We start from the raw sequence: 13,086 nt of genomic DNA, 5'->3' as shown, positions 1-13,086 counted from the left end.
AGGACCCATGACAGAGAGTAACTCGCAAACTGCCCCGAGAGAAAACGGCAGCTGATGTGATCCTGCCCAGAAGATCTGGAACCCACAACTCTTTCCAGTGGCTCTTTCTCTGGCCTCTTCAGGACTAGGCTGAATTTCTGTCAGAAGGGGATTAAGAAGTAAAGGAGTGGCCAAGTCCCCTGGAGAATCTGTTTTCTGCCCAGTCCCTGTTGGATTCCAAATTCTGATATGTTTTCCATGAGAAACAACCCATTTAAACCTGTGGTGAGAACCTGACACTGCTCGTTTGAACTTGACACCAGGAATTTAGCCCCAGGTGAATAGCAGTTAAGGATGTGTGTTATTAAGTAGGTGAGGCCTCTTGGGAGCAGAAAGTCTTCCCAGGTACATGGTTGTCAAGTGCTTTAGCTGTAAGTGCTTAGATCATTACAATGTGTTATTGTCTCATTAGATATTTGCTGTGAAGGGAGTAGTTATTCTTTGTTTTTTTCAAAGAAGTTTGTTTTCAGTTTTTTCCATCTCACAGGTAAAAATCCAAGTGTCTGTAAGAACTAGCATTTTAAACAGATTTTGCTGCTTTAATTATTGTTAAAATGGTTGCCTCATCTGTGTGTTACATAGACATCTTGGGTATTTAGAGAAAATATGAGCTAGGGGGAGCATAACAAACTCTGATTATTCATTTCAGTGGGTGCTTGCAGGAACGGGCCCTGCTGTGAGAATGCGTCAGCGCACACACAGCCCTGCAGCCCTCCTCTGCTTGATTTTGATGAAATGTTGTGAATGATTTCCCTTGCTTTTGGCTGCAATATCTTAAACATGTGGGATGGTTTTGACAGAAAATAATTCCACCACACAGTTAACAGCGTCTCCCGCTCACTGCTGCTGTGCTGCTCATGGCCGGCTTCGTTGGTCTTTTATGCTTGACCTTGGAAAGGGGCTGTGGCTAGGGGACAGAGTAAAAATATAATGCAAAAAAAAATTTAATGAGATTTTAAATGTTACATTGCAGAAGTTTGGCAGATTATAATATGCTTAGTTTTTTCTCTTACAGTATTTTAAAACTATAATATGCATGCTAGAACATGTATGAACCACCAGAGAATTTGTTTTAGGAAGCGCTCATGAGTCCACTCTTCTTTTTATTTTTATTTTTATTTTTTTTTACTGTAAAATGGTGCCTGAGCAGTATATATTTTATTGTGCCCTAGGTATAGTTATCTTGATACAGATCTCCAAACTACTGGCTTCATAGTGTCAGATTATGAATTGGATAGAGTGAAAAAATATCAGACTTGACTTTTTATAGTCCCCCTACAAGAATTATTCTCCGTCGTTAGCAGGCTTGAGAGCTGTTGGGAAGCTTGCTACAGTGTAGATTTCTGGGGCTTGCCCAGTAGACATTCCGATTCTGTAGGTCTGGGGAGATTTAGCGTATGAGAAACAGAGTGGAACACAGGGGCAGAGTCAGTGTGTGAGGAACGGGGTGAAACACACGGGCAGAGTCAGTGTTGAGGAACGGGGTGAAACATGGGGAGAGACAGTGTGTGAGGAATGGGGTGAAACACACGGGGAGAGTCAGTGTGTGAGAAGGAATGGGGTGAAACATGGGGAGAGTCAGTGTGTGAGGAGGAACGGGGTAAAACACGGGGAGATTCAGTGTGTGAGGAACCGGGTGAAACACACGGGGAGAGTCAGTATGTGAGGAACGGGGTGAAACATGGGAAGATTCAGTGTGTGAGGAATGGGGTGAAACACATCAGGAGAGTCAGTGTGAAGAATAGGGTGAAACATGGGGAGAGTCAGTGTGTGAGGAATGGGGTGAGACACACGGGGAGAGTCAGTGTGTGAGGAACGGGGTGAAACATGGGGAGATTCCGTGTGTGAGGAATGGGGTGAAACACATGGGGATAGTCAGTGTGTGAGGAATGGGATGAAACACACGGGCGAGCCAGTGTGTGAGGAATGGAGTGAAACACACGGGAAAGTCAGTGTGTGAGGAATGGGGTGAAACAGATGGGGACAGTCAGCGTGAAGAATGGGGTGAGACATGGGGAGAATCAGTGTGAGGAACAGGATGAAACAACGGGAAGAGTCAGTGTGTGAAGAACAGGGTAAAACACAGGGCGAGAGTCAGTGTGAAGAATGGGGTGAAACATGGGGAGAGTCAGTGTGGGGAACGGGGTGAGACACAGGGACAGTCAGTGTGAGGAACAGGGTGAGAGACGGGGAGAGTCAGTGTGAGGAACAGGGTGAAACACAGAGGGAGATTTAGTGTGTGACAAACGGGGCAAAAAAAAGTCAGTTTGAGGAACAGGGTGAAATACATTGGAAGATTTAGTGTATGTAAAGATATTTGAAATCTGTGCAAAAAAGAGATAATTCAGTAAATAGTGGTGGAATTAATAAGAGAAGGAAAAATAAGAGAAGATAAATTCAAAATGGAACAAGGATTTAAATGTAAAACAGTGAAATCATGAGACTTACAGAAAATGAATAAATTTTTAAATAATCTTCAAAATGGAATTAATTATTTAATCATGATACAAAACTCATAAGCCATGGCTGAAAATGATGAATAAGCCTGACTATATGAAAACTTCTGAGTGGCATAAATGCCATAAACAGGAATCAAATACAAATAGCAGGTTGAAAAAAATTCGGAAAATGTATTACAAGGGGCTAAGTTCCATAATATGCAAAGAACAATTACAAATAAATAAGAGGAAAAAAACCCTCAAATAATCCAAAACCAACCTGGGCAGAGAACATGTACAAGAATGTCATGGAACAAGAAACATTCATGGCTTCTAAAAAGTTATTCACCATCCTTGAATAAAAGTTTCTCAGAATTAATGTCAGATTTTTTTCATTGAGAAAGAACTTCAAAGTACGATGCCGTTTTACTCTTGGGGTGACTTATGGACATTAATATACTTGTCAAGTTGGCTGATCTGGCCTGTGCTCCCCTCATGCTTCTATGGAATGTTGATAATTGGACCGGGAGCTCTCCTGGGCATAAAATGATGGAGTTGAGTAGGATAACGCTACGAAGGGCCTTTACTTGTTTCTTCTACTTGCATCATTTCCTCAGTCTTTTTGGCATTCTGTAAGAAAATAGTGCCATGCAGTCATCCTCGCTGAGACGGCTTTGCAAAGATTCATTTAAGAAACGTTAATATAACACTTATGCTGTGCCCTGCATTATTCTGAGCACTTTATAATATCAACCTCCTTTTCCCTTACGTGAACACTGAACATTGCTATAAAATGTCCATCCAGCCTGGTGGAATGCATGGACGACATAGACCTGAGGGAGGTGAGCACTGAAGGGTATTTACTGGTGGAGACGATCGCTTTCTTTCTGTGAGTAGTACACTTGGGCTGCCTGTGTGTATTTACCCTCTCATGTGAGGTGCTCATCTGGGCCACCTGAGAATGACTCTGAGCCAAAACCCATGGTCAGGACACCTGAGTATACTCAGGCAGACGGAAGTGGAGGTGGAGCTCATCTCTCTCCAAAGGAACCTTCCCAGTAAACCTCCATAGGGAAAAGCATTCTTCTACCCTTAGCCTATGGATTTGATTCCCTTCCCTCACAGGCAGGGCTTCAGGATTTCTTCTGGTGTACCTGTCTTCCTCTCCCCAGCCATCAGTGGAGGAGGACCACAGAGAATTTAACCAGCCCTGAAATTAGATCAAGGCAGCTGCCATGTTGCCAGGTTACTTCCACAAACAACCAAACAAGGACCCCTATTGGGTAGCACAGGCCTGTTGGAAATGCTGGAGCCCACAAGAATGTTGTTTCCTAATCCCCCTCCCCTGCTGAGAAGCCTCTGAGTGCCAGGGACCAGCTCAGCGCTCTTCCTGTGTCCAAGAGACATGACAGGCCACTGCCTGGACCTCACTGGAATACAGGCTGGTTAACATCAGAGCCTGGGACTCGGAGGAGACTCCCTTTCCTGTTCCATCACACCTGGCTAATTTTTCACCGTCGAAGCCTCCCTCCCAGCCACTTGGAAGGCTGGGGGAGCCTCTAGTCCCAAGTCTTTTCCAGTTGACTGTCTCAGCACTCACCACCCTTCCCACTAAGTCCGCAGATCCCTCCACTACCCACTCCTCCTTTCTGCTGAAGGCGACTTGGGGTGATTTTTGTCATCTAGTCATTCAGCAGATGCTTACTGATTGCCTCCCAAGAGCCAGGTACTGTGAGGACCCCTGGACATGAAAACAAAAGCCATCAGTCCTGGTTCGAAGGCATCCACAGCCTGTGTAGACAGAGAGGCAGCTTCACAAGGAGATGGTATGACGACAGGGGTATGACAGGAAGGGGGAAGAGCATCTAGCCTGGCAGAGGGGCTGCCAGGCTGAGCTCTCCAGGAGGCCGTGTGAGATGTTGCCACGTGTACAGGGAGGAGCGGGTGCAAGAACTTGAAGTTCCTACCGCCAGCAGCCGATTTAAAATGGCTGTGGCTTCGGGGGTGAACGGGGGAAGAGTAAGACAGGAAGCCTCGTCCTGCTAAGGTGTTGGTTTGATTCTCCCGCAATCAGAAGATGTTGGAGAATCCTATTCATAGGAATACTTGCTGGATTCTCAGTTTGAAGAGGCCCCACCATGGTCACATGGATTGCAGGAGGCTAGAGGGCCAGGAAAGGCAACCGCGGGAGTCCCTGTGAGAAGCGAAGAGGGGGTGACTGCAGCAGAGGCAGCGGCTTGGCAGTGATGCTGGAGGGAGGATAAGCAGGCTTTATCACAGAGCATTGAGGGGTTCGTGAGGGGAAGCCATGTGGGGGAACTTGGTGGTTTCTGGCTTGGGAAGCAGCAGGTTTGCAAGAAGTGGCAGATTCAGTGGGTGAGAGGTGGTTGGTTGGGCTTTGACAAGTTGCATTTGTGAAGTCCATTTGCCATGAGCAGCACTTAGCTAGTTCAAGGAGGAGATGTGTCCAGACGTGGAAGAGAAAGGGTGGAGTCTGTGGCCCCCGAGCCTGTAACCACACAGCATGAATGTCAGGTCCCTAAGATGCTCTGCAGGACGGTGTCCACCATGGGAGGCAGTCACCCATCCTTCATCCTGACTCGGTGCTTTCATCCCCTCACCTGAACTTGATTGGTCTCCTTTGTGGTCCGGCAGCCGTTCCTGTGGTCTCCAGCTTTCCCACTTCTCCGGCCCTCCCCATCCGCAGTGGCTCAGGAGGGACTCCAGCTGGGCTCTGAATTCCACCCTCCACCCTGACCACTCAGCCTGCCCAGAGCTGGCCACCGCTGCTGCTTTGGGATGGGGGTGGGCTTCAGATAGTCAGGGAGGAAACCCTGAGTAATGCTGGCATGGATGGGCCACGCAGCCTGTGATCAGCTCCGGGAACATCTGTGAAGGAGCAGCCAGGGGACGGGGCTGGCCTGGGGGAATCTGCATCCACACTTCCCACCGTCGCAGTAATTCTCAGTGATTTCTGCATGTAGGTTGGTCTAGAAAGTCTAAAAATAGTCTTCACCGTCAAAACTAACTCTGCTTGTTTATACCTTGGCTTGGGTTAACTTGTTTCAGGTTACCTGTTTCAGCACCTAGCACAATGCCCAGCATATAGTAGACACTATACACTTGTTGAAAAAAAGAATGAACAAAAGTCACTGGATGCCATACCCTCCCATCATCATAATGACGGGAGGCCTGTGGTGGCACCTTTCTGCCTCATGGGCCTGTGCAGTGGCCTCTCCTGAAGTGCACCTGGAGTTCTCAAATGTTCCTGGTTTTACATGTTTGCAAGGCATTCTGGGAAGTGAATTCTCACCTTCGCAAAACTCTCCTCACAGATTGTAGGCACACTATTTGTTCCGACAGCAATTTATCTGACACTAACTGGATGTCCTACTATTCAGTTCAATTCAGACTCTGACTACCTGGAGTCAGCATAGACCCTGCGAGTTAAGAGCTCTATCCTGCAAGACTGCCTCCCATTTCAGACTAGAGCTGCAAGTTTCCAATATCCCCAGGTTACCTGCATTTCTGTGTAACAGACTACAAATTTGGGGTCTCCTATGACCTCCCCTCAAACTCAGTACTTCACTAGAATGGACTCACAGAACTCAGGAAAGCACCGTACTGTCAAAGGAAGGAATTACAATAAATTTATTTTTAAATATTCTTTAGAGACAGTATCTTGTTCTGTCACCCAGGCTAGAGTGCAGTGGTACAGTCATAGTTCACTGCAGCCCCACACTTGCCAGGCTCAAGCAGTCTTCCAGTAGCTCCTGAGTAGCTGAGTCCGCAAGCACACACCATCACACCTGGCTAATTTTTCCTTTTTTGTGGAGATGGGGCCTTGCTATGCTGCTGAAGCTGGTCATGAACTCCTGGTCTGGAGCGATGCTCCTGCCTTGACCTCCCAAAGTACTGGGATTACAGGCATGAGCCACTGTGCATGGCCCAAATTTAGTTTAAAGATCTCAATTGGCTTTATTCATGGTTCTAGAATTGACAACGAATCCTTCCATAAAATAGAGTAAGTGTTCCCATGAGCTGAGCAGAGGGGATTGGCTTTATAGACAGAGAAGAGCTGAAGAAAGCAGGAGCAAGGAACAGGAGCCTGCTAATCATTTCAAAGATACTTTTCTTGGGGGACAGGCAGAGAGAAGGACAGGGAAACAGAACAGTAGAAAAATATCAGATTAGTTAACATTTTATGTAAGGATTAAAGCCAAGGGAACTTCATTCCATGGCTACTGAAGATTTCAGCTGGCCTATTTGGGAAATTGGCTGTTACCTCTTGTGACTTCTCAGAAGGGTCAGATAACCACTTAGTTTGGGTTTGGTGAAGGGGAACTTAAGCATGAGTGACTGTGTTTATTTTTAGTCTGGTCTCTTGGGGCCTAATGCAGGAGCTTAGTCCCAAGCAAAGGCCTCCTATAATATCAATTTGACATACAGTTCTGTTGTTACGGACACAGCACAGGTGTAGCTAAATGGAAGAGACAGTGAGGGCAAAGGGTGAGAGTAGGACAGGAAGCTTCCAGCCTCTCTGGGTTACCACTCCCAGCACACCAGTGTGCTCAGCAGCCCGGACCCTCTCAAGCCTTGTGTTCAATAGTTCGTATTGAGGCTTCATTACTTAGTCATGATTGATTAAATCTCCAGCCCGAGAGGCTGGGGGTGGGGCTGAAAGGTTCAACCGTCTAACCATGTGGTTGATTCCTCCAGCAACCAGGCTCATCCTGAAGAGGCCACGGGATGGTCTAGGGCCATACCCTATCAAACTCAGGCATGGTTGAAGGGGCTTTTCAAGAATACCAGAAGACACTCCTATCATGCAGGAAACTTCGAGGGTCTGGGGAGAACTGTGCCAGGAACCAGGGCAAAGACTGAGTCTGTATTTTTTATTATGTCACAGTAATGGGAACCTATTTTGACACACTTAAGAGTGGTTGGTCCTTCTAATCTTAGTTCACATTAGAGGGACTTTCACTGGCCGGATTCTTCCTGTAAGCGCCTGTTCTTTAGGAGGACAGAGTGGGCTTCTGCCCCGCTCCACCCCAACTCCAGTGCATATGACAGTCTGAAGCATGTTGAGCCCCGCATGTGTCTGTCAAGATGGAAATAACAGCCTCTGGCATGTGGTGCCGGTGGGTGCTTGTGCCATTGGGGCCCAGTGGGAGTGAGGTGGACAGAGTCACGGGGTTGAGTTAAGCCCTGTCTCACCTCACATTAGGCATGTCACTTCTGCAGCCCAAAGATTTAATGAGACCCACCTGTAGCCATGGAAGGAGTCTGAGGGTATGCTTTTCTTATCTTCCTGTCTCCAGATCTATGTTTTAAACTGTGAAGGAATGAGCCTCTTGGCCATGGTCATCCTCAGGATGGAGATGTTGGGCTATGGCACATGATATCTGTTCTCTTATAAGCCTGGTGAACCTGTGCCGCTCCTCCTTGTCCTGCAATTGGCTTGATTAGAGGGGTTGAGGAAGCACGTCACCTGTGAATGTGATTTCCTCTCACCTGCAGGCCCAGAGACATCCTTGCTTGCCAGGTACTCCTCACCCCACCCTCAATAGGGTAGCAGGTGACATCTCCTCCTGTACCCCATTGTGGGCAGAGATGAGCCCCACCCTTTATCTGTGCTTTGATAAAGACTTCGGGAAGAGGCTGGGCGCGGTGGCGTACACCTGTAATCCCAGCACTTTGGGAGGCTGAGGCAGGTGGATTACTTGAGGCCAAGAGTTCAAGACCAGACTGGGCAACGTGGTGAAACCTGTCTTTACCAAAAAATACAAAAATTAGCCAAGCGTGGTGGCACACACCTATAATCCTAGCTACTCGGGAGACTGAGGCACGAGAATTGCTTGAACCCGGGAGGCAGAGGTTGCAGTGAGCCGAGATCGTGCCACGGCACTCCAGCCTGGGCAACAGAGCAAGACACTGTCTTTGCAAAGCCAACAAACAAAAAAAGACTTCAGGAGGAAGTAAAAACACATGCCAAACTGCACAGAGAAAAGTACGTTTCTGGAATCTTTCAAATATAAATGTTCTGCTGCCAGAAAAACTCAAGCGTAATCCCTGTGACAGGCGTGGGTCTTGTCTGTTACAAACGAGAGAGTGAATGTCGGGGTGTACTTTTCCCTGCAGTTTGGAAGCACAGGTACCCACTGACGTGGCTCCAGGGACATATTTCCTTTGGCTAAGAGGCTGGGGCCATCGTCTTTAACATGGTAGACCCTAGTTAGGTGCTCTTCCAGCTAGGACTAAAGGGTCCTCCCCGCATGTGATTTGAGTCCCATAGGAATTTGAATGCCAGAGAAGAATTTCCTTGGTAACCTTAAACCTCTTGAAGCCATTTACAGGCTCTGAGGTGGGTGGAGGAAGGGGCAGGGAGGTAGGCGCTGTCCCGTCACTCCCTGTCCCTGTTTTGATTTTGTGTCTGCCTGCTTCTCTTTTCCAATAGCAATTCTTCTGGTTGAGGATTGTTACCTCTTGCCTGCAATATTAGAGGAGCTTCCAGATTCTTCTCCTCACCTCCATCCATTCCGTGCACCATTTTTTCCTAGACTGTGGAGCTGACCCTGTCACTTCCTGTCCTTCAGTGGCCTCTGGGTGTAGACAGACATGGTGTGCCTCCTTCTCTCAGCTCCAACCACTCTGACATTCTCTCCATTCAGGCCCATGTCATTCATTTGCAAATCCACCATAACACCCCCAGCAGTGCTGGGTGCAGAATCAACTTTTAATAATCTTCAGGAATGTGTGCACTCTCCTGTCTCTGGGCCTCTGCTCAGGCTGTCCCATCCCAAATTCTTACCTGCGTTTGCCTAGCCTTCATGGCCACACTTAAGGTGACCACCTCTGGGTGTCTTTCTGGGGTTCATTGAACAGAACACATCACTTTCTCCCCCTCTGCTCCTGAAGCACTTTATGTCATAGTGTTGTGGATTAGAGTGAATGAACCCTGTTTGTCCATGCTCTAAAGCACAGGTGCCAGAAGGCAGGACCTGTGGTTTCCCTGGCCCCTGGGAGAGGGACTGGCATGCAGCAGCTGCTGCAGAATAGGAACTGCGTCTTTTTTATCTTTGAATCCACCACAGCATTTTCACATTGCAAAGAGGTCAATAGATTTTCTTAGGCTAGTATGGCCGTGGACCCCATCCAAGTACTAGCCAGACCTGACCCTGCCTAGCTTCCAAGATCAGACGAAATCAGGTGTGTTCAGGGTGAGATTTTTTTTAAAGTTGTTCATTTAAATAGAGTTCATGCCCTAAAACCTTTGTGAGAACATCCTTTTACAGATGAAAGTCCAGATATGCCATCCTGTATTGTAGCCATGGTGGGTATAACCATGCTTTATTTCCAGACTGTCACAGCACATTGCATATTTTCTCTGATTTGTGAAAGATAATATGTAAAAAGTTTCACAAAAGCATGTGTGCACAAACATACTAACAGTGGTGTTGGTGTTTTTTAATATTGAGTCACATAATGGGGAAAAGGTTGAAATGAGCCGTAGCTCTGAAAGTTGATATGTGTACTGCCATATTTATCATGGTTTTCCCTGCAGTTCTGGCATTCTTCTGTGGGAGCAGGAACACTATTTTATATATGCATATCTTCTCTTCTTGGATACCACAGACTGGGTTTTAAACTTTAAAAAGTCTCACTCGCCGGGCGCGGTGGCTCAAGCCTGTAATCCCAGCACTTTGGGAGGCCGAGACGGGTGGATCACAAGGTCAGGATATCAAGACCATCCTGGCTAACCCGGTGAAACCCCGTCTCTACTAAAAAATATAAAAAACTAGCCGGGCTAGGTGGCGGGCGCTTGTAGTCCCAGCTACTCGGGAGGCTGAGGCAGGAGAATGGCGTAAACCCGGGAGGCGGAGCTTGCAGTGAGCTGAGATCCGGCCACTGCACTCCAGCCTGGGCGACAGAGTGAGACTCCGTCTCAAAAAAAAAAAAAAAAAAAAAAAAAAAAAAAATTAAAAAGTCTCACTCATACTAGGCATCCATTCTTGCTGAGTGATTGAGTTATTATTCTACAAGAAGATAAAGAGCTGTTGCCACACAAGCTGTTTGGTCTTTTGAGTGATTTGTATTTTACAAACAAGCATTCATTTCCTGTCTGTCTTTGACCTCTTTTCCAGGGAGGTTCCCCTGAAGGATGCTAAGGAATACGCTGAATCCATAGGTGCCATCGTGGTTGAGACAAGTGCAAAAAATGCTATTAATATTGAAGAGCTCTTTCAGGGAATCAGTAAGTACCTGAAATTGGTTTTCCAGTCCAGTTGCATTTTTATGCTTCTGGGAGTCAAAGGATAACATTTTAGAGCTCTGAAGTAGGGCATTTCCTCTGTGTGAATTTATCGGATGCCACGGATACAAAATCTACAGCTGTGCAGTGGTTAACACCCACTTCTCTTATCCTCTCGATTCTAGATTTCCATGATTCTGTACTCGAAGCTGTTCACTCTTAGTTCTGTAAATTAAAATGAAGTAATCCTGTTGCAAAAATAATATTTATTTTAATTGAAAATTATACATTCTATAGCATTTTATGTTAATATATTGAGGGAAGGAGAGATAAAATAGACAAGGTATAGAAATCAAAGTCACCCGTTAGATGGGATGACTCTAGGCAAACTGAGGGAACGTTCCAGTAATTTTTTTTTGCCTGATAAACTCCTACAAAAAGTAATGTCTCCATCGTGTGTGACCCTGAAATTGGGAATTGGGTGCAGGGTTGGTGTGTACAGGTACCCCTTGTGTCTGGTGAGCTAATTAGGGAGGGTGATAGCCTCCTTCCTGGTCCCAGTGCTGGGTCCTGTGACGCTTATGGTATGCCAGCTCCCGGGGAATCACCTTATCAGCCAGAGCTGGTTCCCAGTTAATGGCCCTGCCAGCATATCTATCTGCAGCTGCGAGGCTTCCAGCTCAACAGATTTAACCTTCATAGGTTCTCTGGTTGTGTCATTCTGTTCTGGATTCTGCCAGAGAAGTCCCTGCTGACTTCCCAGACTTTCCCGTCTGGGAAAACTGCTCTGAGACACCTTCAGGAAAGGTCGACCAGAGCATTATCAGGGACGTTGGGAGAAGCACAGGTGTTTGATGAAACGCTGGCCCTGAAGTTCCTGGAATATCCACCTTAGGAGGAGTTGAACCCCAAAACAGCAATTGTCCTCAAATATCTTAGCTCCAGACAACCCCAGAAGGGAGACTGATGGTTTGATCTCTCCCCTGCCTCAGGTCGTTTTTGTCAGAGCTCTCAAAGTCAGAGAAGCCGTGGCTTCCCAGAACAGTTCTGATTTCCATTTAACTGGTTTGAGTGCATTACTTTAGACTCCAAGAACCCACAGGAGGGAGTCTTTTTGTTTATGTTGGTTTGGTGGCGAATTCACTGCAGATGATGAATTCTGACCTGCCTTACCTACACTATGCAGAGATATGCAAAAGAAATGTGCAAAAGAATGGCTCGGAGCCTCCCCTCCCCAGCCGCTGGCCCTTTCCTTCACTGGGGTCCTCACCCCCTTCCCTTCTTACCACCTTCCCTTTCTTTCCTGCTATGATTTCATGCTCTCAACAGAATAGTTTCAGACTCCTTGCCCTGAATGGCTCAACTCTAGCAGGCTGGGGCTGGAATTTCATGTGGGAAACCCCATGTCCCCATACTCCTCTCCCTTCTCCATCGTGGGCAGCGGGTGCAGATGCTCTCTGGAGTTCTGTCACTCTGGGTGACATCTAAGTTTGGGCTCGAACTCATTACATTAGCCTCACATTTCCTCAGATTAAACTCATTCTCTTCTGGTGGTGTTAGGATTTTCTGCTGTGTTCGGCTATGAAACATTTTGTTTTTCATGGTGGTTTTAACGAATGAAGCTACATAGCTCCTGAGGACGATTGCCTTAGCACCTTCCATCCTTACAGCCCTGCGTATTCCGCAGAGCCCCCTCCTCCTCCCTAGCTCCCTGGCCTTGGAAGTCCCCCAGCACAGATAGCAGTGGTCAGCCAGGGGAGCCTGGTGCCTTCTATGACCTGAACTTCAGCTTGAGGTCTCTGTACCAACTGGGAGACTTTCTGAAGTTTATGAAAGTCATTATTAAAATTTTTAAAAATCAAATAAGGACCCAAAAGAGAGGAAGCCTGAGCAGGAAGTACTATAGTAATATCATTTTTTTCTTTTTTCCTTTTTCTGAGACAGCGTCTTTCTCTGTTGCTCAGGCTGGAGTGCAGTGGTGCAATCATAGTTCACTGCACCCTCCACCTCCTGGGCTCAAGCAATCCTCCCACCTCAGCCACCTGGGTAGCTGGGACTACAGGTGTACACCACCACATCCAGCTAAATTTTTGGATTTTTAGTAGAGTCAAGGTCTCACCATGTTGCCTAGGCTGGTCTCAAACTCCTGAGCTCAAGCAATCTTCCCCCATTGGCCTCCCAAAGTGCCAGGATTACAGGTGTGAGCCACCACACATGGCTTGTAGTAATAACTTAAAAGATATTTATCCAGTATAAATCCCTTCCTGTGTGTGACAGGGACTTTGAACAGTTTAATTCCTCAGATCCTGGTGGTCTACTTTATGAAAAAACAAGTGCTTTGCTTAAACATGGGTAATT

The 13,086-nt window shown here is 46.8% G+C and overlaps 1 protein-coding gene across 1 annotated transcript in view; it reads left to right on the top strand.

Moving 5' to 3' along the window:
- RAB31 (RAB31, member RAS oncogene family) overlaps positions 1-13,086 on the top strand; it is a 155,019-nt gene that overhangs the window by 127,516 nt on the left and 14,417 nt on the right. The window contains exon 6 of the mRNA XM_010373425.2: positions 10,622-10,731. Coding sequence (XP_010371727.1) covers positions 10,622-10,731 — 110 coding nt within the window. The remainder of the gene's footprint in view (positions 1-10,621; positions 10,732-13,086) is intronic.

This window comes from Rhinopithecus roxellana, chromosome 21 (genome assembly GCF_007565055.1).
Source record: "Rhinopithecus roxellana isolate Shanxi Qingling chromosome 21, ASM756505v1, whole genome shotgun sequence".
In the NCBI taxonomy this organism is placed as follows: Eukaryota; Metazoa; Chordata; class Mammalia; order Primates; family Cercopithecidae; genus Rhinopithecus; species Rhinopithecus roxellana.
Note: the sequence above shows the minus strand (reverse complement) of the source record. Positions and strands in the feature narration are given on the sequence as shown.